General features: G+C 42.5%; 1 protein-coding gene, 1 long non-coding RNA gene and 1 other non-coding gene across 12 annotated transcripts in view; 2 read left to right on the top strand and 1 right to left on the bottom strand.

The window, feature by feature from the left end:
- Nucleotides 1-725: 725 nt before the first annotated feature.
- Nucleotides 726-797, top strand: TRNAE-UUC (transfer RNA glutamic acid (anticodon UUC)). Its single transcript has one exon. It is a non-coding gene; the product is annotated as a tRNA-Glu (tRNA).
- A 2231-nt stretch (nucleotides 798-3028) lies between these two features.
- On the bottom strand, nucleotides 3029-4615 carry LOC141951649 (uncharacterized). The gene is made up of 2 exons (XR_012631419.1): nucleotides 4263-4615; nucleotides 3029-3494 (listed from the first exon to the last, which is right to left on the bottom strand). It is a non-coding gene; the product is annotated as an uncharacterized LOC141951649 (long non-coding RNA).
- A 198-nt stretch (nucleotides 4616-4813) lies between these two features.
- Nucleotides 4814-25196, top strand: part of RBM39 (RNA binding motif protein 39) — a 32034-nt gene continuing 11651 nt past the window's right edge. For 3 of the 10 annotated variants that reach the window (XR_012631379.1, XR_012631380.1, XM_074887977.1), the window contains exons 1-10: nucleotides 4814-5111; nucleotides 8376-8438; nucleotides 10289-10338; nucleotides 13957-14151; nucleotides 19544-19609; nucleotides 19718-19771; nucleotides 21194-21311; nucleotides 21929-22081; nucleotides 22637-22774; nucleotides 24354-24419. Coding sequence is in view for 8 of the 10 variants with exons in the window: in XM_074887977.1 (XP_074744078.1) it covers nucleotides 8388-8438; nucleotides 10289-10338; nucleotides 13957-14151; nucleotides 19544-19609; nucleotides 19718-19771; nucleotides 21194-21311; nucleotides 21929-22081; nucleotides 22637-22774; nucleotides 24354-24419 (891 nt within the window). In the remaining 2 variants the exon portion in view is untranslated. Of the gene's footprint in view, nucleotides 5112-8375; nucleotides 8439-8661; nucleotides 8735-9663; nucleotides 10027-10288; nucleotides 10343-13956; nucleotides 14152-18386; nucleotides 18643-19543; nucleotides 19610-19717; nucleotides 19772-21193; nucleotides 21312-21928; nucleotides 22082-22636; nucleotides 22775-24353; nucleotides 24420-25196 lie in introns of those variants that run through there. The other 7 variants (XM_074887982.1, XM_074887978.1, XM_074887980.1 and 4 more) reach the window with 7 other exon arrangements.

The raw sequence follows: 25196 nt of genomic DNA on the forward strand, positions 1-25196 counted from the left end.
TCATTTGTTTATCCTCCCACTTGTCATTTCCTTCTGCAGTTTTGTCAACCTCCATCCCCATCTTTTAATCGAGAGAATTTTAATGACTTAGGGAAGGATGACCCTAAATTTGGGGGGGTTTTGCACATCAGCCTTCTTCATTTAGTGCAATGTAACTTGATGAAGTGTTGGCAGCCCGACTCCTTCGCTCGCAGCCCGTGCCCACACTCCCACGACCCGGGAGACCCTGCCGGCACCCCCCGATCCCGGCACCCCCCGATCCCGAGGGTTACCTCCTTCTTTCGGGCACGTCTGCCCGGGGAAACGCGGCCAAACGGCCCCGGTGCAGCCCCCGGGCGCCGCTTCCCGGAGCGGCTGCGGAGCCTTTGCGGGGGGGGGGGGGGGAGTGCGGGCGCCCCCCGTGCGCGCCCCCATCCCGCACCCCTCCGCCCCCCGCCGGCGGCGCAGGCAGTGCAGGCAGCAGGCGGCGTGCTCAGGCAGTGCAGGCAGCAGGCGGCGTGCTCAGGCAGTGCAGGCAGCGGGCAGTGGAGGCAGCAGGCGGCCTGGTCAAGCAGTGCAGGCAGGCAGCAGGCGGCCTGGTCAAGCAGTGCAGGCAGTGCAGGCAGCGGGCAGTGGAGGCAGCAGGCGGCGCGGTCAGGCAGTGCAGCAGGCGGCGAGGTCAGGCAGTACAGGCAGTGCAGGCAGTGCAGGCAGCAGGCGGCGTGGCAGGAAGCAGAAGCATGCGGTCCCACATGGTCTAGCGGTTAGGATTCCTGGTTTTCACCCAGGCGGCCCGGGTTCGACTCCCGGTGTGGGAAAGCACATGTGTTTTTACTTTCCATCTATTTTTTTAAATTCTTTTTTGTGTTAATTCTGCGAGATCGCTTCCACCACCCGCAGCGCGGGGTAAAACGAACGACTCCCACCCCAAACCCTCTGTGTCTCCCCAGGGACGCCCATTAAGCAAACACCCTGGTGCTCGTCGCAGTCAGGGACGATGAAGAAACACCAGCAATGGCTGGCGTTGCCCCCACGTGTCTCCTACAGATCAAGTCATCCCACAACTTGGAAAACTTCTTAGGAAATGTGTTACTGAGAGCTTCCCCCGGCCTTCCCGTCAGCTCCAGCGGTGAATTCAGCCAAGCACGTAGCAATGGCAGCCACGGCCCTGCAGACCTGGACACCCGTGGCCGATCCACTGCCGGCCAGGGCAGCACCTCGGCACAGCAGGGCCAGCACCGCGGCTGGACACAGAGCTTGTGTGGCTGCTTGCCAGTCAAGGTCCCTCATTAGCTACCCCCACCCAGGCTGAAAGTAGCCAGCCCGAGGTGTGTTGGGCTCATCCTTCCTCCCACACCAACTGGGCAAAAAAAAAGACATGTCCAGCCTCCTTCCAGAGCCTGGCTCTGTAGGGAAACAGTGGGAGAGAAAACCCTCAGAGAAATTCAGCACGAGCCCAAGCACATACTTAAGTCGCAGTGATGGGGGAACAAAGAACACGGGTCTGGTTAGACCTGACCTGACCTTTCGGTGGCTGTGGCTGACTAGGAGCAGCAGTAACGAGTGGTAAGCGGTGGCAGTGGGGTGAGGGACATGCGGCCAGCGCGGTGCTATGGGAACAACCACAATAAACCTCATCTTGTCTGTGAGAAAATTATTAATTTTGTTTACAACCAACCTGTACACAAATTATTAGGTTGGAATAGACCTATTATAGCCAATGGGTTTTTTTAATTTTTAAACAGCTCATTTTTCCTAAATGTCCCAAACTCAATTAAGTTGACCAGTTCAGTTTAGAAAGATTTGGACACTCTGTGCAAGAGCTTCAGGATCTTTTTAGGCTATTAACATTTCAGGAACTTTGTTAGAAATGACATTAAATGATACAATAGCCTGGCAGTTTCATGAAAACAGGTTTTCATTTGGAAATCTCTGGGCCTGAGTTCTTGTGCCTCAGTTGGTTTAAGTATCTCTATATGCAATAGCAAAATTATCATTTCAGGAGGCAAAGTTTGTTTAGAACTTCTCTTTACATTGTTTCAGATTTGTAGGACAAAAAGGAAATAACCTAAAACTCCCAGCCGTTATTCTTGTGCTGACTTCAGCAGGAAACCCACTCAATGTTATCTACACTATGTTGAACAATTGGCCAAAACTTACTGCGTATTATTAAATTTAAATACAAATGAGCAATTTTGTGGGCTCCCAGGGGAAAGAAAGCACTGTTAATGAGGCAAGTGGGGTTTGTTTCACACAACACTACTTACTTTCTGAGTTAAATCATACGGCTTCAAGGCTCCAACAGTCTGCAGGGGCTTGGGCTGAAAGCTGCACTAGAATGCCAGGTCAGTGACAATTTAAGTTACACTTTGGACTAAAGTGGCTAAAAAGCTGTCAGACAGTGGTGGCCCATTAAGGGGGGTGTAGTTTCTGACAGACGGGTACAGCTGTAACACCTTCAGATGGTGTTACTCTTAATAAACTTAATGAATTCTGTCAAGACCTCAACCAGAGGGAGGAAGGTCAGACCACAGGCGCTGCTAAATCACATCAGAAGAACCAGTTGTGAAGGAACACAAACAATTTTACCTCCCTGCCCAATCTATGACCTGATCTGCTCTATCCCTCTGTCCTACAATAAATAACAATCTTGAAACAGCAAATCTTTAACACTACTCCAGACCATCATCCCAAGACAAGATAAAAGTATTTCGGCAAGGTAAGCACGTATGATGTTTCCTCCTGTGCTTTCAGGCACCAGCATCAGGAGCTCCGGGACTTCCTGGCCCAGGCACGACTTACAGACATGGTGCGTTTGTCACACCCGTTCAGTTATTTCCGCCTGTCAAAAAGGCAATGGGCATGAGATCCCCAACACAACTCTCACTTGGCGCTGCCACCCAAGATGTCATGCTTACGCTGGAAATGTTAACGTAAGGGTCAACTGGGACCTCAGGAAGGGTGTTAGTTTTCTTTTACAGCAAGCACAAAGTTATTTGATGCAACAGAAGTGGGTAGAGAAACGAAGAAATTCACTCAACAGTCAGAATCCAATATAACTGCTCAGCAGGTATTCTTTTATTGGCAGCGCTGGGGTTGCCCTGGGGATTCTCCACTAGCAAGGGACATCAGTTTACACACACACAAATCATATATATTTGTTAGATTTCCTGGAAAGGGGTGTCTTGTGGTAATGAGTTCCCGGAATTCATTTACATAGTCCGGGCATGCGTAGTAAAAACAGGCTGAGGGTCTTTGGTGGTCGGGGGAAGTATGTGGTCTTCTTCGCAGTGTCCGCTTGCGCTGTGAGGTAAAGTCCAGGTGTCTTCTCCCTAAATCGGCGAGATCATCCTCCCTAGATGGTATCTCTGGGTCCTTCTGTACAAGTTCCCCCTTATCTTAGTTTGCCCAGGTGCCCGCTGAGGGCTTTGAGTCTGGTATCAGTGAGTCATACAGGGAGCGTTTTACTTTTGCCTAGACAGACGAAGAGGCCGAGGGAAAACAGTTGAGGATTCCTTGGGAAACAAACACAAGCAAAACTTTCACACATCACAGTTTAGACTTAATCAGAAATTCATTGGTTTGAGCCCTTTCAGTAGAAATTTAGACACCGACATTAAATGGCCTGTCTACACAGGATACACTCTTGTTATTCCAGCAGTGCTCTTTGTTCTTTTGGGGGCAATTTTATAAATTGGCTTGTCTGAATTATACTTGAAAATGTCGTATTGAGAGGAAACAGGACACTAAATATGGAAGGCTTACAAGTTTGGGTCTTCATGAAACAAGTTTTAACATTTACTTTCCCCCAAATTTAGGATAACTTTCCAGCTTTTTTAATCTCATCGTCTTCTCAAATTTAGTCTCAACTCCTAAAACATATTTCTGAGTGCTCAAAGATCTTACAGACCCTCTAAACATTTAGACTGCAACAGGGGAGGTTCAGACTGGAAATTAGGAAAAAATGTTTCCCAGCAAGAGTGGTCAGAGAGTGGAACAGGCTGCCCAGGGAGGGGGTGGAGTCCCCATCCCTGGGTGTGTTTAAGGGTCGTTTGGATGAGCTGTGGGGGGATGTGGGGTAGGGGAGAACTTTGTAGAGTCGGGCTGAGGGTTGGACTCGATGATCCCGAGGGTCTTTTCCAACCTGAATGATTCTGTGATAGTGCAATAAGCATTTAAAGAGCTAACACAGCTTTTGGAGCTAAGAGACTAAACCCACTTACGGTTACACGGTGCGCATGAAAGGGGAAAAAATAACACTTTCCTTAGCAAATACACCTGACCTGGACAAGACCCCCGTGTACACCAGGGCAGAGGCTGCGGCACACACCAGAACAAAACCCGGGGAGAGGAGGAGTGGCAGCAGGCTTGCCGCAAGGCAAGAGGCCGTGACGGGGCTGCCCCGGTGTGGGGCTCGGCACTCGGGCTCCAGCCCCCAGGCACCCGGAGGGGTCCCGGCTGTCCCCAAGGGAACCCCGAGCGCGCTGCTCGACAGCCGCGCAGGGCCGCTCGGACACGGGATGCACCGGCTGCGGGACGGCGCCCGGGGCCCCGCAGAGCTCCGGGGGCAGCAGCGAGGGACCCTCGGCCGGGGCGGGGTCGGCCCCGGGTCACCTTTGACCTTCGGCGGCGCCGCGACCGGGCGCGAGCGCTCTCGCGAGAGCGCAAAGGCGCGTGACGGCCCCGCCCGGGCCTCGCGAGCGCTGGAGCCGCCGCTTCCGGACGCGATGTCTCGCGAGAGCCGGCGGGTGCGGGCGCGCGGGGCCTTGTCTGGCCCCTGCGTCTCGCGAGAGCCCCTGCGCCGCGCGCTGGGCGCCCCCGTGCCGTGCGCCGAGCCTGCGAGCCGCGAGCCGCGCCGGGCGCCATTTCGGGGAGCAGCCGTCTGTGCCAGAGCCGGCGCCCAGCGCGGGTCCGGGCACCGCCCGCCACGGTCGCGCCGCCCCTCGCCGCCTGCCGCCCTGGGGCTGGCCGAGCGGCGCCGTCCAGCTGAGGTTTAGCCGCCTGGAGAGGGGCTCCGGAGCCCTCGGGCCCATCCCCCACCCATAGCGCAGCCAGCGCCGGAACCGGGAGCCGCTGCCGCCGCCGCCGGACCGCGGGCGCCCGAACGAGGACAGCACCCGCCCGTGGCGCAGGTACTGCCGGGCGGGGGACCGGGCCCCGCCGCTGGGCGAGCCGCGGGCTCGACCCGCGGAGCGCTGTGGCCCTGGCCTGCGGGGCGGCCCGGGAGGCCTGCGCCCCTCCCGCCGCCATGGTCGCCTCGCCCTCGGAGGCCGCCGCCGGCTTCCCCGCCGGTGTCCGTCGCGCCCCTTTGCGAGGCCGAAGCGCCCGGCGGGGCTGCCCCCGCCTCGAGGCCGCGGCCCGGCCGTGTGAGTTTGGGTTGTTCCTATGGCCACGTAGCGGGCGGATCCGGCTGTCCCCGCCGCGGCGCTGTCCCTCCCCGGCTCCCCCCCACGATGGCGCTGTGCAGAGTGACCGGCCTCGGCCGCGGGGTCCGGCCCTGCTGCCGCTCTCGCAGCCGGAGCTGACAGCGCCCGGGCGGAGCGGCGGGGAGCGGCCCCGGAGCTGTTTACATGGTGGGGCGGGGAGTGACGGGAGGCGGCGGAGCGCCGGGCCGTCGCGGGCGGGCGGCTCTCGGCAGCGGCGCGCAGGGACCGGAGGCCGCGGGTGGTGCGGTGCTCGGAGCAGGTCGGGACGGGTTGGAGATCCCAGAGTCGATAAGTTGTGATCGCCCAGGGAGCGTGCGGAGGATTGCGGGTGGGAAGCTGCTGGGCAGAGGTGCGTGTGCTGCTGAGAGCTCAGCTGAGCTTCCGAAGCATCGTTCGTTCTCCCTGGATTTTCCTGGTGTTTTACCAGGAGGCTCCTTGCAAAGCGAGAGTGGAATTGTCATTCTTGGAATTTCAAAACAAAAAAGCAAGTAATTTTGAGGAGAGGACCTTTTTAAGCTCCTTTTATGTAATATAATACAGCAAAATAGGTGGAATCTGCTTTCAAAATACTTGCTAGATTAGTAGCAATAAAGTTCATGTCCGTTTAGGTTTTCTGTAGATCTGCAAGGTTTCAAGTATCGTTCACTTCTTGTTTGTTTTGATGTTTTGGGGTTTTTCGTGTTGTTGGTTTTTCTGTTTGTTTTTTTTTCCTCTACAGAGATGTTGGGCATATGCAGCTTTTTGAGCAAGCTGAAAGGCTTTTATGAAAATTATTTTGAGCTTCTTCAGTGTGTAATGAAAGATACTTAAAAATCTGTCATGATTTTTCTACTCTTTTAATAAGGACTCTTGTGATATTTTTTAAAAAGAGTAACTTTATAAGGAGTACGTGCATTACCTATGAATTGCAAAGTCGATAGTAGGTCTGTGTTACTTGAACAGAAGGTATTCTGATAAAAACATGGTGTTATACCAATGAAAGTGTTTTGTACAGAGTACAAAGGGCACAGATAGGATGGGGTGGGACTGAAGGTCCATGTAACTCGGGATCTTGTCTGTGGTGTTGGCCAACAGTAAATGACTAAGAAAGAACAGAAATACAGGACAAGCATACAACGATGCTTCTTGCTGTGCTCTTAGTCGTCAGCTAGTTGCGGTTCAGGGTCACAAGGCATGGCTTTGTTTAATGAAAAGCTTTTTCTGTTAAACTTTTGTGCTTTTTTGTTTTGGGTTTTTTTGAACACTGCATGTGTGTTTTTCTTTGTTGGAGCATCCACAGTGCTCTGTAACAGTGCATTCCGTGGCTAAATGCTGTGTGAATAAGGACCTTTGTTTTGAACCCACCGGATGATAGTTCATTCACTCTTATTATTTGGGTGAATGTCATTCCCTATTCACTTCTCCATGCTGCTCATGATTTGATGGTCCCTATTGTCGCCTCCATTCACACCCCCCGCCCCCTTCAGGATGAAGAATCCAACCCAGATGTAGCTGGATGTGTTGGTGAAATTACATACATGAAAATATAATTGTGGGTGGGAATTTTCATGTAGAACCCAGGTTTGGCACAGTGCTTTTTCGTGGTCCTTAATCATACTGATGTACTTGTTCATACCAAACACAGGGGTGAATTAAATCATATGTATGTATGTAGATGACTCAAAGCTGAATGTAAATACTCTAGTAACCGTTACATATAAACTAAGGATGATCGTATTTGTAAGTGATAGCACTATAGCCCAAGAGGTAATAACTTGAAAATGAGGTCAGCGTGCCTTGGTTAAGTAATTGAGTATGAACTTCCAGTGCTCAGATATTGCTAAAGGATTATGTTTTATTCTTGATTGTATTAATGGATGATGGTCAGATGTGGGTGGGGAAGTGACTTAATTCTTATATGTGGTGCAGCTCTGGTATAATATTCTCAGTTATGAGGTTATGAGCAAAGAGCTTAAGGGATCTTGAAATGTTGGAGCGATTTCATTATGCTGGCCAAGTCTCTGGACAGCGCAGTTCCTGCAGCAATGCCTGTAACCAAGGCATAAGAATTAACCTATATGAATAAAAATACATTTTATGGCACACATGCAGGAAAATCTTCACTCTTGGGCTGTCTGACTTGGATCTAGAGGCCTGGCCATTTTTGAGCTTAAGAAAGAAAATGGAGAAACTGTTATATTGAAGAGATTTGAGGAAGTTGAGTCTCCATACTTTAATGCAGAGACTCTGGAGAGGTTCTTAATAGTGTACCTGTATAGGGAAAGAAAATCGAATGTCAGAGGGATTCAGGGTGTAATGAATTGAAGTTGAAAAATTAGAGGAACAATTTAAAAAAAAAAGTTTGTGGTGACTAGTGTTACATGACATGGTGGATCTTTTTTGTTTGAAACCTGAAGTTCCAGACTGGGTGACTCCTGTGTATGCTTTAGTAGCTGTTGCTGCTTGAATCATAACCGTTTCTTCTGTGGCCCCCATGATGCAGGAGGCTGCATTTCTTAAAGGACCATAGTGTTCACCTTAAGTCTTCAGCTTAGTAAATATGATGGTAGTAAATCCCAGGAAGCTGCGAACAGGTTTGCCTGAATGTTTGTTCTTTGTTCTTTACCTGTCTCTCTTGGGTCCTTTGGTCAAGCTCTAGTACTTCTCAAGATGGCCACCAGATCTCTGTTTCTCTGTCATATATGTTCTGTGCTCTTTGTTTTGGAAGAAATAGGTGGAATATCTCTGGGGTTTCCACTGGCTAGTTGTGTTCAGTAGCATTTTGTTGTTCACAGCTATAATTGCTTTGTGTCACATTCTTTTATCATCTCACTGGGCAGAGCTTCATTCCAGTTCTTGTTGGAAATGTCTTCTGAGACACTGCTCTGTGAATTTGAGCCAGTGCAGTGATGGCCTCTTACGCAAAAGCCTTTGGAATATAAAGCCTCAAGGGTGTTTTCTGTCTCAGGTGGATTTTGTTTCTTCTTTCAGGTGTCCTGAAAAATGGCTGATGATATTGATATTGAAGCAATGCTTGAAGCTCCTTACAAGAAGGTGAGAAAAACGTGGCAGTGAGGTCCTGTTTACCTTTAATTTAGCATTATTCATGAAACTACTGCTGAACTGTAAACTAACATCCCTGGAGCCCTCATGATTTATCTTATTGGAGATGCATTACATGTAACTTACAAGTAAATATATACTGTTAATGTAATTATATTGTGCAGTAGTTTCACTTCAGCGTGATGAATAAATGCCCATCTATCTCTCTTTGTAGACTTGCCTAACGATATCTCACCTCTACTCCCATGAATTCACCTTTGATTCCAGTGTGAACTGTCAATCATAAGGTAGTAATTGAGTGACGTATCGCTGTACCGTGGTCCCCTAGGTTTAAAAAAAAAAAAAACCACAAAAACCCCACCCAAAATCAACCAAAAACAAAAAACAAAACACCCCCCCCCCCCCCCCCCCCCAAAACCAAGAAACTGAAAACCTCTCCTAAAATTGCCAGGTCCAGTTTGGTATAGCAACAAGGTGAATGCAGTGGTTTGGGAAAACAGCAGGGTTCCAAGAATAACCTTTTCACCAGTCCCATGGCAAGTAAATATTTGAACAGTCTGCTCAGTGCAAGAAGAGTGAGACTTGCTTTTAATGCAGAAGACTGGTGGCAGTTAATCTTTTAACAGGGCAGATGGAAATCTATTGCTGAGTGAACGAATTTACGGAAATTCTTGGATCCCTGAATAGAATGTTCTTAGCAAGTAAAAGACAGTATCACAATCTGCGGTGTCATTCTAAAATAAACTCTTGTATTCTTCTATCCTAGTTGTTTAATTAGGAAATGTCAATTTTTATGCAAAATTTTTATCAATTACCGTAGTGATGTCTTTTACCTAAACCAGCAGCAAATGAATACTGTCTTTTTTTGTTTTTCACCAAATGGTGGTGAAGTGTTAACATTATGCATGCTTTAGCACTGGTTTCGCAAAAAATGTATATTAAGTTTAAGTCGCTTAGGAATTGTACTTTGGATGTAACTGATGTGATTAAACTGTAAAGCAAGTATATAAATTATATAGCAGCTATTGTTAGTCTATTCTGCAGTGTTTATTACAACCATGTCATGAATTTTGGATGAGCATTTGTAAGTTTTAAGTGGTATATTTAGTTTATGTAATATGTAGCAGTTACGTTAAAATCTTGAAGAGAAATTTGTAAATTGTTATGTTAAAATTCTTGTGTCCTGGTTTAACATGGATATTTTCCATGTAAACAGGTATGGAAATAGGGAATGTTTAGGCTGGACTGGTGGATTATTGATGACTTTCTTGGGAGTCGACGTTACTAAAGCAGTGTGAATCCCTGTTTGCTTCAGGGCGAGATGTGTGACAGAGGTGACATCAAGCTCTTACAACCCTTCAACGAAAATGAGCGAAGATCTCGGGAATGACATCGGTCACAGGAAATCCATAGTGGCTGGCTGCTAGCATAGCCACTGGGGCTTAGGCAGAGATATAGCCTTGGTACTGATCAGAGGGGCACACAAACACAAACCTGAAACTTCCTCTTACATTTTATAGAAATAACATTTAACCACTTGAGTGCTGAATTCTACAGGATAACTTGCTCTCTAAACCATGTAAGGAAGTATCTACAATTTAATATACACTTTTAAATGATGTAAGTCTTGTATTTTGTAATTGTATGACTTAAATTTAAGCAGCAAAGTGGTTAAACATGCCTATCTAAATTTTCTAAAGCTTTCCACATTAATCTGTAAACAAGTAATTTAGTATTAAAATTTTTGTTTTGTATTTTCTTATTCCTATTCCCATTACCCTTTGACCACTTGAAATGTTTCCGCTTCGTCCTCACGATGTTCTTCTATCAACCCTGCTTAGGATGAGAACAAATTGAGCAGTGCCAATGGCCACGAAGAACGCAGCAAGAAGTAAGTATTTTCTCAGTTCTCTACGTTTGGGGGGAGGCTACTGATTTTTGTAAACTTGGGAATGCGTGTCAGTAGTGTTTAGGGAAATAAAATGGAAAAAATTGCAGTTGCAGCAATTGCAAATGTCAGCAATTACGAAATTTTGTTCTGGTTACAAACGTAGTTACACCCTGGTCACTGTCATCAAAGTTGTGAAAACATTTAATATTAGCATTAGATAAAAGTACAGACTTGGTAGGTGCGGCATTTTTAATTTATTTTTGTTGCTTTAGCAGTACAATGGATTTTTCATTTTAAAAAATGTTTGGTGTAGGATTTTATGTGATTTGGAAGAGTTCAAAGCATTTAAAGATAGGAATGCCTTCCTGAAAAGGTTTAGAGTGTTGGATCCCCTCCCTCTGTTCCTCCCTTGCCCCCCCCCCAATTTGAAAATTTTCTAAATTTTTTTGTTACTAGTCTAAAATTCATAAAATGATACTGTAACCTCTTTAAAGAACCAGAGTACAAGCCCACCTTCTTCAGGAAGCATAATTCCAGGGTCTGAACACCTGCTGATGACCCAAACACCCTGGAATCAAATCAGAAATTTGAAGAAAAATGCCTTGCGTAGAAGAGTCTCTGAAATGGAAGGCTTTTAAGTCTGTTAAATAAATTCTTTACCTTCCTCATCACCAAATGATGCTTGTTAGTTGCTGTAGGAAGAATAATATTGATTTGATAGTCAAGTAAACAGTAACCAGTGCATTTGTGTAATATACACCTAACTTAAGTGAGCATGTATGCTCTTGTCATCTTCTGAAGTAGTACAGCTGAAATGCTGTATGGATCCAAAGAATGTTTCTTCCTAGGTGTATATATATTTGGGACATGAAAAGTCCAATTCCAACATCAGACTTATGTTGGAATTGAATAATCTAAAATTGATTATACCTTATATCTGCATTCTAAACAATACTGTGAACATCGTTATCATGCTAAATACTGAGACCACTAAAACCCCATCAAAAGCAGCTTCTCCCAGTATTTTCAAGTTCTGAATTTCTATTGCTTTAAAGTATATACACATGGCATGTAAAACACTGCTTTTATTTGGATGGCTAGTCTCAAAATACAAACTGGGATCTGAAAGAAAAGCAGTGGCTTTTAAATTTTAGAATTGATTCTGACCTTGGTTCATGGTATAATGATGAGAATACTAGAACATACTTCAGTTAATTTTCTTTAGTTGTTGTAACTTCACGACTAAAGTAATGACACTTCTTATCTTTCTGCCCATGGTCCCATTTTCAGGTTGGACTTGTATCCTCTAAGTTTGTGTTTATACTCAGAAAAAACAGTAAATTCAAGTTTAGAAGAAAATCTTACTACTGTAAAATAGGAGAAAGTCAAGTTGTTTTGCTGCTGTTAGTCTGGCAGTGTTACTTGTGTGGAGCTTCACCTCTTTTCTGCTTTCCTAGTTGTACCCCTTGTGTCTGTTCAGAAATGTTGCTCTTGTGGTATCTTCCCATTTCAGTTTTCAACTCAGCAATTGCTAGAAGATTAGTTATTCTTGTACTGCAGTTCTGTGATAGTATGAAGCTTTTTGCCCCAGAATTTTGATTTGATACAGCTGTTGTTCCCCGAAATCTTTAAAGAACAAACTACACCATTTTGTCTGGGACTTGCGATAGTGTACCCTGTTGCTGAAGAGTAAGGTGTATATCGGCTTTACAAGACTTCCTGCTTTGCTTATCAGTTAAATTGCGTTGGGGTGTCAGTATCTAGAGGATATTCTTGATCTACTTCAGTTGGACGTTACTGAAAGAAGATTGAAACTGTCAGGACAACCATAATCCACAGCAAATATCAACAGCTGAAAAATAACATTGGATTCAGTGTGCAGCTTTCAAAAATTGTCCAATCATACTAAATTTCTGTTTTAGAAAGTTAAGAATCTGCAATTTTACCACATGCTTATACTGTGTGTCCAGTTTAATAATGTGATTGAAAGGCAGAACATGGATCTTGACTGTTAGGAGTCTTTGCATGCAAAAAGGGTTCAGCTCACAGTTGGATAGTGAATGGTTGCTATCTTTGCTGATGACTAGCTGCAGTTATTAGTTACTGGTACTGGCCAGTATAAAGAGCTGCAGGTAGTATTTTTCAGAGCTATTATGAGGGTTTTAATTTATGGAGATATTGGTAAGTGGTGGATCCTTGGAGGGAGACTGTGCCTGCCTAACTGTGACAAACTGCATTACAGTAGGAGGTGTGGTTAAGTGACGTTCATGCGGATCATTCTGGATTTCTGGGTGGTGTCACCTCATCAGAGATAATGAAGCTTCTGAATATCTGGTTTTGATGCAGCAGCTTCTGCCTCCGTACAAAAAAAATTAGAGAAACTGATGGGGTATTTTAGATAAGTAATCAATTAAAAGAAATATTCCAGTTCTTAAAACCAAATCACAAAATGTTTCTCTTGAGAGATAAATACTAAGATAGTTTTAATGGGTTGTCAGAGGTGGAGATAGGAGAAAAAAAGCTGCTAGTGATGGTTAGGCTCAGTTAGATGTAGTAGCCGAGAGATTTTTACTTTAGTAATTAAAACTAACTAGAAGTCTTACTTTCTATGGCCATGTATAAACTAACAGGGCTGAACTTTTTAGGGGGGGTGGCAGCATACAAAGATTTAAGCTTGTGAGTGATCACTTTGAAAAAAGATGGTGTATGTAATCAAAGCACCCAAAAGGAGGAGAGGAAGAATTCAGCAATGAAGGATGTTTTGAATTTCAGAAGTTTAGCAGCTAAGTTGGTTATTCCCAAAATGTATTTTGAAGTAAATTACTGTCTTAAATAATTGCTTGAGCACCTGTTCAATGTGTGTTTTATGTATACATACCTATATATTTCAAAAACTAAGGAGACTCAAGTTTTTATGGTCTGAGACTGAGATAGAAAAAAAAATTTGCAAATAACGCACTAGTCTGCCAAGAATGGAACAGTGGTTCACTGGTTTTCAAATATGAGGTATAATTGACTTACGGATTATAAAAGTTTAAATTTTCTTAGTAAATAGTTAAAATTATGAAGATCTGCAGTTTGCCCCAAACCTGTAAGAGCAGCAGACTTAGAAAAACAAGTGGGTTATGAGTGGGAGTAGCAAGTAGGAAGTAAAACTCTTAGGCAGTGCAGTGTGTTGAGACTGATGGCAGGGAGTATCAAGGGAAAACCACTTTCCCTCAGACTTGTCTCTTCCTTTCTATTTTTGTTGTGTTTTATTTTTCTGTATCATATAATTTCATCTTAGCATCTTGATGGTGTATTTAAAGTATGTTTGAAAGGCACATGAAGAACTGCATTTAGTATGTATTAGATTTAATGCAGGAAATATTTTTTCAGTCCTACTGTTCTTGGAAACGTGATTACAAAACTTAAAGTGCTTTGGAGCATGATAAATTTTAAAAGATTGCTGACATGCTTAACTGCCCATTTAACAAAAGAAACTTGTATAAATAGCAACAGTTAGAAACTTCTTCCTATCGATGTCTGTGACATCAGGTTAGAGGAACTGTGGAATGTGAGGTAAATAATTAAACACTGAGCTACATGTGTAACCAAAGCTGTATTTTTCTCTCTCAGGAGAAAAAAGAGCAAGAGCCGAAGTCGAAGCCATGACAGGAAGAGGAGCAGAAGTAAGGAACGCAAACGGAGCCGAGATCGGGAAAGGAAGAAGAGCAGAAGCCGGGAAAGGAAACGGAGCAGAAGCAAAGAGCGCAGACGCAGCCGTTCTAGAAGTAGAGATCGCAGATTCAGAGGCCGCTATAGAAGTCCCTAGTAGGTTATTTATGTAGAGTTGCATGTGTGCTGCTTCATTGTATGATGTGAAAGCTTAAAGTTTCACTCTCTTTCTAAATCAGTCACTAATCATCTCAAAAAAAGGTGAGAGGTTGAGGTTGAACAGTGTCAATAAATATGGAGTAAAAAAGAGGAGGACAGTAACATACTCAGTTTCTCCTGCTAGTTTTCATTCTTACCCAAATGCAGAAAGATGTAAAAGCAAGTGAATGTGTACCACTGACTGGAAGACAAAGTTTATCACAAAATTAAAATAACGAGCAAGTGTTCTACATGTCCTAACTATCCAGTATATGAACCTGGCGATTCATCTGTCAAAAAATGAATAATAGGCAGTGACTTTGTTACAGACTCATAAAACGTGTAACTCATTTAAAAAAAAAAAGTAAAAGGTTTTTACAGGGTTGCTGCTCTTAAACGGTTATGCATAAACACTTCCTGTGTTTAGGCATCCAAACTGGAAGTGTTTTGTCTTAGTAATGCCCATGCGTTGCATATTTGCTGTTTCTCAGACTTGTTTAGAGGCTAATTCTTCAGTTCTTCTCAGACCTTTGGCTTGATAGAACTTCTGCTATAGCTTATTCCCAACAGTTGTAAATCCTTTCTCAATAACCATTTTTCCAACATTATTTATTCTGTGTTTCTGCTGTTTTGTATTTTTGCCCTCCCCTTTGCTCTCCATCACCTCTTTTTGCCTTCAAAGAAGCAGAAAAACAGTGAGAACTGGGCTGTATGCTTGGCTTTCATTGATTACCTGAGGCTGCTGTTTGTGTCTGCTTTTGTCTGGGTCTCATCTCAACTGTTGTCAAATCTCAGAATGCAAGATCATGTCGGGGCAGGCATTTGAAAAGGATATATTTTTTTTTTAATCATGGCATGTAATGTCATCCGTGATGGAGAAATCTCTCTCAAGATGTTTGAGAAGACAGTATTTACCTCTGATAAATTGCAGGCTTGTACAGTTTTCTGCATATGAATGTTTTTCTAGGTGACTGGGTCCCAATCCAGGGAACACATTCCTTTTGGTGCTCTTGGAATACAGATGAAAAATGCCTGAGGTCTCAGGATCTCATTTTGCACTAAGTCACCTGGATGTTGGCATCTTCATATTGAAAACATGCTGCAGCTCCTGGATCTGCTGAGATGCAGTGGCATCCTGTGCTTTCATCAGTCCTGTGTACTTGGGGATCATAGAGCATAAGAGCCCTGATTTTTACTTTGTCTCAAGTATCAAGCCTTTCAGAGCCTCTGTAAAGCTGCTCTGGGCACCTGTAAGATTACAGTAGCTAGTTGGGTTGTGCCAGTGCCACCGTTGTGGCTCCAGGCTGAGTCAAACTGAGGACCTTCATCAAGATCTTCAGCCTTCTGTATGTGGAGCCTGCCAGTCTTCTCACCTCCAACGTAATGTCGTGTTCAGAGAACGTCCTCCATCTTACCTCTTGGTTGGGAGCTGCTGCATTGGAGGGTTTTATTGTTTGTTTCTCCCATTGGCACTGGGTGAGAAGGTTCTTCACTTGGAGAAATTTGGGAGTTTCAGTGCTCTGGTCCTCCAAAATAATTTCCTCAAGTAGAGGTTGAAAGTATGGATGTTACTACAGTAACCCATGTCTGTCCTAACACATTGATAGGTTGCACCAGGAAGGTACATGATTGCAAGAGGTCTTTTCAATTGTTCTGGTACTGTTCCATAGCTGTTCTGGGCAATTTGTCTGGTATTGAGAGAAAGTGAACAAAAAAGTGAGATAATCAAGTATCCCCTCAGAATACAAGGTTGTGCTTATTGGTTTGGCAGTGTTGTGTTCTTTGCTTCAGTTGTTGAATTGTTGCTTTCATTTAACCAAGTAGAATTTTAGCATTTAAAATAGTTTAGTGGAGCACTGGTGTAGGGCAACTACGTGCATCCCCGAAGCATTGGTACTGACTGTTGCGTAGCCAGCAGTTGGCTGTTGTTCACTTGTAGGTCGTGGATGATGCAGTTGAAGTGATTCACATGCTAAAGTGATTCCGGAATTGTAGTTTTTGCCTAGAAGTTGTGAAAGAGAAGGACCTCAGAAGATAGGAGGGGGAAGAATTCTTCATTTCTTGTTTAGGACTCTTCGAGGCAGACGCTCACTTCTAAAAGCTGTATAACAGATGCTGACTTTCAGGGAGACACAAGTTCTGGAGATGAAGCCTCTCGCACCATCAGACTCCTTTGGATCAGATATCCTTGAATCTACCAAAAAGGGTGCTTCCATATGAAGAAACCGTCTCTGTAGCAGTTCCATCAGCTCAGCGTTTCAAAAGTAACTGCCAGAATGCTCTCACTGACTGGAGCATTTGAATCTGGAATCTCACCTGTGGGGCTGTTCAGACAGTTCTGAGTTGGTGTTACTGCAGGCAGTGTTGTAGCTGGCTGCAACATCAAGTTCAAAATGCTTTGTGGCTGTATTTTTTTTAAAGTTTTATTTTTTACTCTTCCTCCTCCTTGTGATCTTTCTTACTTGCTTTATAAAGGCCCCTTTTCAAGCTACTATTTGTAAACCAAGATGTTTTTGCTGCCAGGCGTGATGTGGAAGCATCTCTGCAGTAGTGAGAAGAGAAAGTCTAGTATAGGTAATTCTGAAGGAAGAGTGTGACAGAAACCGAGGACTTTGAATTTGTCAACTTTAAGCATGAGATAACGATTAAATGTTTTAATTTTCTAAAATTGGGTGACTGGGTTGCATTGCTCAGTGTTCACAGGGTTTTAAAGTGTTATTCTTCTCATCTATCTTGTCCCTTAAGTGTTCTGCAGATATATTATTAGGTCAGGAGAAAGAACTTCTTGCTTAGACATCTGTCTGACAAATCCCAGCTATTGCTAACATACAGTAGAAGTCACTTAGACTGTTCTGTTGCTATTCTGGAATGAAGAATTTGGGCAAAGCTGCTGGGAAAACAGGGTTATTACATGAGGACTGAAAGTGCATCATGATTCTCCTGGACTTCGTTAGCCAAAGCTTGCCTTGTCGGAGACTTCTGTTGGAGTCTTGTATGACTGAGCAGGTGAAAGCTGATATTTTACTGTCTGTCTTCTGACCTGACTGTTGTTCTTGGACATGTGGCATCACATAGGTTTAGGAGAACATGTACCTAGCTGTGCTTTGGCTGTACACAGGACTCCAGTGCGTTTGGCTGATGGGGAAGGTAACCCCTGGACATAAAGATAAATTGCTTGTGACTTGGTACTTCCATACATGATAGCAGGAACTGGGCAACAATTGCAGAGAGTTCTTAGGCAGTAGGAGGAAAGAAGAAAATTCCCGAGATCTACAGCTTTACAAGCAAATCTCCTTAGGAAAACCCAAAGAAATACATCCTGCAGAATACTGTTGAAAAAGGATCCTCAGAAGGTAACTTGCATCATCATCTTGCCCCAGGCAGCTTTTTGCTCAGTCCATTCCAGTGGTCTGTTACAGCTTTAGTTTGCTGGGGTTTTTTAATGTTTCTCCCATGTAGCCATATAAATAAGATACTCCTTATTTGTCGTGTGAAAATGGAAAAGAGATTTTTGGAGTTGTGGGGGGATGATTTTTTTTTCCTCTGGAGTTGTGTGTATTTGAAAACTGTTATTGTGTATCTTCTCAGGTTTTTTTCATTAGATTTAGACAAACACTTAAAACATTTCTTTCACTGTTTCCTTAAAAACTCATGGTCTTGATTATTGACCATCATTTAGTTGGTCTGCATGTTAGTATTCTGGAGTAACTGTAATTAGTTTGTCTTGCTGCATTTGAATTGAAACGGAGAGCACTGTGTTTTCCATCAGGAAGTGTGTGAAGATGCAAGACAATCCCATCTCTGATAAGAAGCCAGCCGCTGGAATTAGTACCAACATCTCCAGGTGCAGCTTTTGGCAGTATGTGTCATAGGCACTGGAGAACCTGAATGGACGCTCCCAGCAGTCATTTCTCTGAACTTGAGTAGGAAGTGGAGTAATTTATCTTAAGCAAAAAAAGTCTGGTTTTGATCAATAGTGATCTCATCTCAACATGTGCCTATTTTTAATGTCTTATTTTCTCTTAATAAGTAGTTTCTAAATGGCTTTTTTTCTTTATTTTTTTCCAGTGTCATACAGGGCCATATTTCCCTTGCTTTAACCTGGCCAGCACGGTTTTGGATCTTGGCCCACTACTTCCACCTGTGTCATGACATCTTTAAAAATAGGCATTCTCCTCCTTGTTGTGGATGCTGAGTTTAACTATAAGCATTACTGTTCCACTGAGTAGCCAGAAGACTTTTATCAGACCAATTGGTTGGCTAAATGGATTTAGTGAAAGACTACTTAATGTCTTCAGACTGCAGTGTCTTTCGGGGTGTTTTCACATCAATTTATAGCCACAGCAGAAAGAATTAATTCTGTGCCGATGGAACGACAAAGCCCCTAGCATTCAGTCTGTGCAGCAGTGCCTCTGCCATTCAGTGGATATACAGGAAGAATGTTAACAGGTGTTGTTCTTTGCCTTGTATCTACAAGGAGATAAAGTTCAGGGAGAACATGATAGGATGAATCTTACTGTTCATGTCACAATCTTGTTACCTGTGCCACAATAACTAGCAAGAGAACTTTCTTTAACATGGAAGCTATGGGCAAATTGCCATTTGTTGTAACAGCCTCTGTGAAGCCTGGAGAACTAAAATTAGATTCAGCCAAGAGATTGGATTCCTTCTGTGGTGACACGTTTATATAAGGCTAACTGCTGGCTTAAATGGTTCAGTGTTTTGATGTCCATTAAGAACTTTACTTAAAGGAAGCTGTATTTACATATTCATAGCACTTCAGTGGCTAGAGCTGAGACAGCATTAGTGACTATGTCCCTTGCAGATGTCTGCAGGAAGCTACTGTGGTTTCCAGTTGCACCTTAAATTTCACTAAACTTTCAGTTTTAAAATGTTACGCTTTAGCAAATAGTCCTGCCAGCACCAGTTTGCCCAAAACTCTGAGGCTGAGTTCCAGGCCGTTAGGGTACTGCTTTGCAGTCATCAGTAGGTAGAATATGCAGGTGGACAAAAAAAACACGTAAAGAAGATTACAACAGTAACTTTATCTCACAATATTTTGCACATACAAATGTGCCATGTCCGGCTGGCTCATGATTCAGTCCTTCCTTGGAGTCTTGCATATTCTGGGATTTTGTGATGCTGATGAAACTGAGCAGGGAGCATATTCTGTGCCTTATGGTTTGGGGTGCTGCATGTAACTATGCATGTTATGGGTGCTGCTAATGGAAAGTGTTTACAAGTTCAGGTACAAGGGTGGGTGAGCACTTGCAATGTAATGTGAGCACAGACAGGAAGTCTTGAATTCAGGTACTCTGGTGAGTAATGTCTGTCTTTGCTTTTGCTGTAGTTCTGGTCCAAAATTCAACAGTGCCATCAGAGGGAAGATTGGTCTGCCTCACAGCATCAAATTAAGGTTTCTGAGTTTTTTTCTACTTTTTATTACATCATTAATAGGTTTTGATTAAAGTGAGACTGGTGTATTTGAAGGTTTTCTTACAATCTCTGTAATCTCTCTTTATAGCAGACGACGCTCCAGAAGCAAAAGTCCCTTCAGAAAAGACAAGAGCCCTGTTAGGTAGGAATTTTCACACACATTTGGGTGGGTTTTTGTGCAGTTGGAGTTGGAAAAGTAATGGTGGAATAATGCATGACTACTGGCTCTCCAGTTTATACTCACAAGTAAAGCTGGAATTCATTCAGAAAGCCCACAAGAGGAGAGCATTGAAAACATGTTGCTTTCTCTCCATGTCATAAACTGTCTCTTCCCCACCCCCTCCAGTAGCGTACAGTTTTAGATAATGTCAGTTTGCAAAGCATGTCTTGCTTTGCTTTTTGTGTTTCTGATTCTCAAATCTTTCTCCTGGTAATTGTGATTTAAGTTGGCTAGCTTTTCTGCTGAATCTTAATAATGTTAAATACAGAATGGAAAAGTACTGCATAAGTGCTTCTTTTTCCTATTCAGTGTGTATTGATGTTATTTGTAGAGAAGCCAAGTACCACTGAAATCCAGGAGGTGCTTATCCATTCTTAGGCTTCTCATTTAAGAGAATTGGATTTAGATAGCTGCTAATGAGCTTATTCTCCAAATTAATGCAGTTAAATTTAACCAGTCTTGCTTTGTTTTTTTAATTATTAGAAAACTCTCACTGAGACAATTTAGTTTAAATTTTTTGTGTATTCTCAGTGATATTTAAAAAATACTTATAAAAATGTAAATACATATTAGATGACTGGAAATTCAGTCCAGGCTCAGGCAAGCTAATTCTGTCCTGTGCTTAAGTACAAGTCAGATTTTTTTTTTTTTTGACTTGAAGCTTTAACACCTTAAAAGTGGTGCATCTAATTTCAGCTAATGATTGGTATTGAAATAAAATTAATCCAGTGCTTCTGGTGTCAAGGATGAGAGTAATTATTCACTATTCATACTTTTTTATGGCTTAACAAGCTGAATCTAAAATGAGGACTGGGAATTCTGTTTGTGTAGATGTTAGTATTGTTTATGCAGTGGCTGTCGTGACTCCAAAGTGACTGGGTAGATATTGCTTTGCAAACTAAAATCTTACAAAAAACCATCTATATTACTTGTCTGAGAGTTCAGACAGCTAGCCTTTGCTAATTAATCCCATTTTCCTTTGTTTTCCTGTCCTTTCATTTCATCTTTTTGACTCCAGGCTCCATAGTGGTACTGTTACCTGTTCTGGACAGTAGCAAATGGCATCCCTGTTTGATTGGGGCTTCTGTACTTAAAATATAATTTTCCAGTCATATTTAATGCTTATAGTTGAAACAGGATGTTTAGTCATGTTAAAGTAGTAAATTATATTATTATCATATTAATACTAGGTATTCAGTTCTTAACCCTGCCATTTTTAATATGGTGGATGGTTTTCTTTCCCCACCAGACTTTGAAGTACTGATATTTTTAAGTCCATGCATGGTTCAGAGGTGAGTTACCTTATTTTGGATTATTTTTCTAAGTGAACTTTCCTCTTTTCAGAGAACCTATTGATAATCTTACCCCTGAAGAGAGGGATGCTCGAACAGTATTTTGCATGCAGCTGGCTGCAAGAATTCGACCGAGAGACCTGGAAGAATTTTTCTCTACAGTAGGGAAGGTAATTAATAGTGAGGTTAAAATGATTTTGAATACTTGCTCAAGCTGTCCTAGTACAGGATTGATACTCTGTAGAATTGTAAGCAAGTGGCTTTCTGGAGCTTCCTGTACAGGTGAAAGGGGGGAATGAATGACCAGCTAATTCTTAAAGGCTCTGAGCATGAAAACATAATTTGTCAGGAATTCATTGGTAAGCATGTGATGTGATGCAAAACATAGCAATGCAGTTCTGATTCAAACAACTTCATTTCTCAGAAGTTTGTCTTTTGTGGATAGGTCTGCAGTTGTAGTGTAATTTAAAAATTCATTTAACTTTTAATTTTGAAAACCTTTTTGTTCCATCAACTGTAAGGTTCTGGCTTAAAGCATTACAGTGCTGCAAGTATTGTTGCCCCTGTTCTGTAGCATACTACATTTGACTTTGAATGGCAGCTTTTAGTGCGAGCTTGCCTCTGGGATATGTTTGCTAAGATAGCTTTGTGCTACTCTAGTTTTGTAGCATAATTACAAAGCCGTTGGCTTGGCAAATAATTGTCTGGCTCTTAATACCTTTCTGAGATATGGACTGCGTTAGTTTTTTCTGTTATCTCTAACAGCATTTCTATACTTGCCTTTCAGGTTCGTGACGTTCGAATGATTTCGGATAGAAATTCCAGGCGCTCAAAGGGAATTGCTTATGTAGAATTTGTTGATGTTAGTTCAGTGCCTCTGGCAATAGGACTAACTGGACAGAGAGTCTTGGGTGTACCAATCATAGTACAAGCATCACAGGTAAGGAGTTGTAAATCTCATTTTTGTTCATGTTGAGTAGTGCCTCTTTTATCTTGCTGGAAGACTGTTTGAAAATTTGGTTACCATTGAACATTTGGAAAACCTTAACAAGACTGATAATTTAAGCTAATTATAAAGGGACCTTTGTTTCCCATAGTTGACAGGCAAATTAAAGCAAATCAAAGTGATATAAATGCATTTTGAAAATACAGATGTTAAGAAAGTAGTAATAATGACACTGAAATAGTGTAACAGAATTGTAGTATATATTATGTATGCTTTCCAGCATATGTAAAAATGAAGCGTTCATTTACTAGATACAAGCCACAATTCTGCATGAAGTTGTTTAATTTGAGGGCTTTTGGAAGCTTTGTATACTTGATTGTGGTCTTGGATTTTGTAGATGTTAAGTTAAATCTGATGGATAGTGTGCAGATTATAAAACAGCTTCTATTTTTTACTGAATCTGCTAATTTTAATCTGATACATTTATAGTGCTTATGTTAGGATTTTTATTCAATTCTTACAGAAGGTGAGTTTTTCTTTTTCCCTTAGGCAGAGAAAAACAGAGCAGCAGCAATGGCAAATAACTTGCAGAAGGGCAGTGCTGGTCCTATGAGGCTCTATGTGGGATCACTACACTTCAACATAACTGAAGATATGCTTCGAGGAATTTTTGAGCCGTTTGGCAGGGTAAATTTTAATTTGGCTTGTTGTGTTGCAGTAGTTTATTTGAAAAACTTAGATTGGTTGTAGAGCGCTTGCAGCTTCTGGAAATAATTCAGCTTCACACCTGTAAAACATTGGTTTCTTTTTCTCACTCTTCTGTTCCTGTACATCCACGAGGCTTCAGTTCCATAGTTAGTATTTCAGAACAAACCAGAACCTTGACTTGGGATGTGGTCCAGTGATTTTAAATGGCAGGTCTTATGAAGGAAAGCTGAGAATTCAATGAGTACCTAAAATTACAAAACAAACACAGACCAAATAAACCCCCAAAATCCGTGTGTTCTATCCTACTTCTGCAGCTTGTAGACATCTCTCCCCATCTCCCTGTGATTGTGAGCCCTATTTCACAGGTTAAAGCACAAAGCACTGAACTGGGTCAGAGTTCTGTTCACTGTGACTGTAGTAGTTTCATCTGTTTCTAAGGATTTTTTTTAAGTTTTAGCTCATGTTGCTACCTTGAACTAGTGGTATGTCCTGTACAGGTCTGACACAGGCCCCTTTTTCCTCCTGATCATTGGGCTCTGGTTTGCAACATGGTGATGTGGTTTTGTAGAGAGAGTTACGGAAGTGAGCAGATTGAATCTGAAGTTTATGGTGAAGTTATAATAAATACTAGCCCTACTGTCCTAATTAAGGTAACTTGGGTATATCATTATTAGATAGGGGGGAAAAGTAGTATACTTAATACGCTGTTAATAGAAAAAAGTAAAAATTATCAAGTCCGTTGCTGTTTTTTCATACTACCTTTGGTTATTAATCCTGCCTCATACATACTGTAACGATGCTCTTGCGAGGCTTTTTTCAGATTCAATATGTGTATCCCTTTAATTCTGTTGTGCAAAAGCCTGGAAAATTGCATCAGTTTATTAAATTTTAATGCACATGGCTGTTCTTGGTTTGTTTTCTCTTGAGGTCTGGCAGTAGGATTAACGTAGTTTAGGAGGCTTACATGTAGCGCTGTGAAGGTTTTTCCTTCTGATTCCATATACTCCCATCTTAAACTCAGTTCCTCCTCTTCTGTGTTGCTCTCTCTTCCCAACACTATATTTATGGCTCATGGATGACTTACTGATATGCTTTAAATTAAGTAACTAAACTTCTAGGAGATCCCATATGCCAAGAATTATTTAAAATATGCGCCTTTTTCTTAAGTCCCTTGTCAAAGTCATGCAAACTGCTTTTCTTACCTTGTAAAATGGAGATTCTCAGTATATGAGATTCTGTGACTCCAGTGTTTCAGTTAGGATTTGATGATGTCTGCATGCTCTTTGTCTGCTGGAATTTGTGTCAGGACCAAGCCTCTGCCTGTAGCTGGACTCAAAGGATAAATTATACATCACCTTTATGTTTACCTGCTTCTAGTTTAGTATCAAAATGCTTACCTAGCTGCCTGTACACTAATTTTGACTTGAAGGAATGAGAAACTGATTTTAAAAAAAATTCCTGTATGTATATTTGGCAGGGTTGTATTCAGGTTTTGTTGTGCTATCTTGTGGTTTATTCCAAAATGTATAATAATAAGTAGCTTTATTCTTATTTTTAGATTGAAAGCATTCAGCTGATGATGGATAGTGAAACTGGACGCTCAAAAGGATATGGATTTATTACGGTATGACTGGAGTTGCCAGACTTGTTAGACATTTCTGAGTGTAACCTTCCCGTGTAGTAGTATAGGTTACTCGGCAGTCTGTTAAGTCTCATCTTAGAAATGTCATGTTGCAGGACATGCAACCGCGGCCTTTTTCTTTGTGCCAGTTCTCTGTGGGTATTGTGGGTCCTGTGAAAATGATTGAATTTGAGCTTTTTAGGGGAAATAATTAGGGGAAATAAAAGTTTCAGAGGTTACAACTTTCAGTTGAAAACATCTTTCCTCATTACCAGTGGACACACAGTTTTGTGAACTTGGGTTTCTTGACTGACCTGGCAATTTGTCATGGGGAAAAAAAGTCTCAGCTGGGACCTCTGGCACTTGGTGACAAGTGTAACCAAGCTAACTATATGCCTAATATTTGATGGTTTGAACACTGACAGAGTGTTTGTGTATTTAATTTGATGTAAAGCAGAACATCTGTTAGGAATAGCTAGTAACTGCATGGCAGTTACAAGGTTACAAAGGCGGTGACTGTCGTTCTTGGAAAGTGTTGAAAGAGAACCGCAGCCATGACTTCTGCTGATTGCAATATCTAGATGCTCTAGCTTCGACAGTAATTTATATTTAAATACATTATTTTCTAACTATGGGAAAGTAAATATCCAATCTTTTTCCATTCAGTTTAAATGGAAAATACAGAGCACGTTTAGGTTAGCTTGTAGCTACTGTTACCTTAAATCTAGTGTTTAAATCTAGTTAAAACTGTGGATATTACATGACAATAGAAGTGGTGTT

This window comes from Strix uralensis, chromosome 18, assembly GCF_047716275.1.
Source record: "Strix uralensis isolate ZFMK-TIS-50842 chromosome 18, bStrUra1, whole genome shotgun sequence".
NCBI classification, from domain to species: Eukaryota; Metazoa; Chordata; class Aves; order Strigiformes; family Strigidae; genus Strix; species Strix uralensis.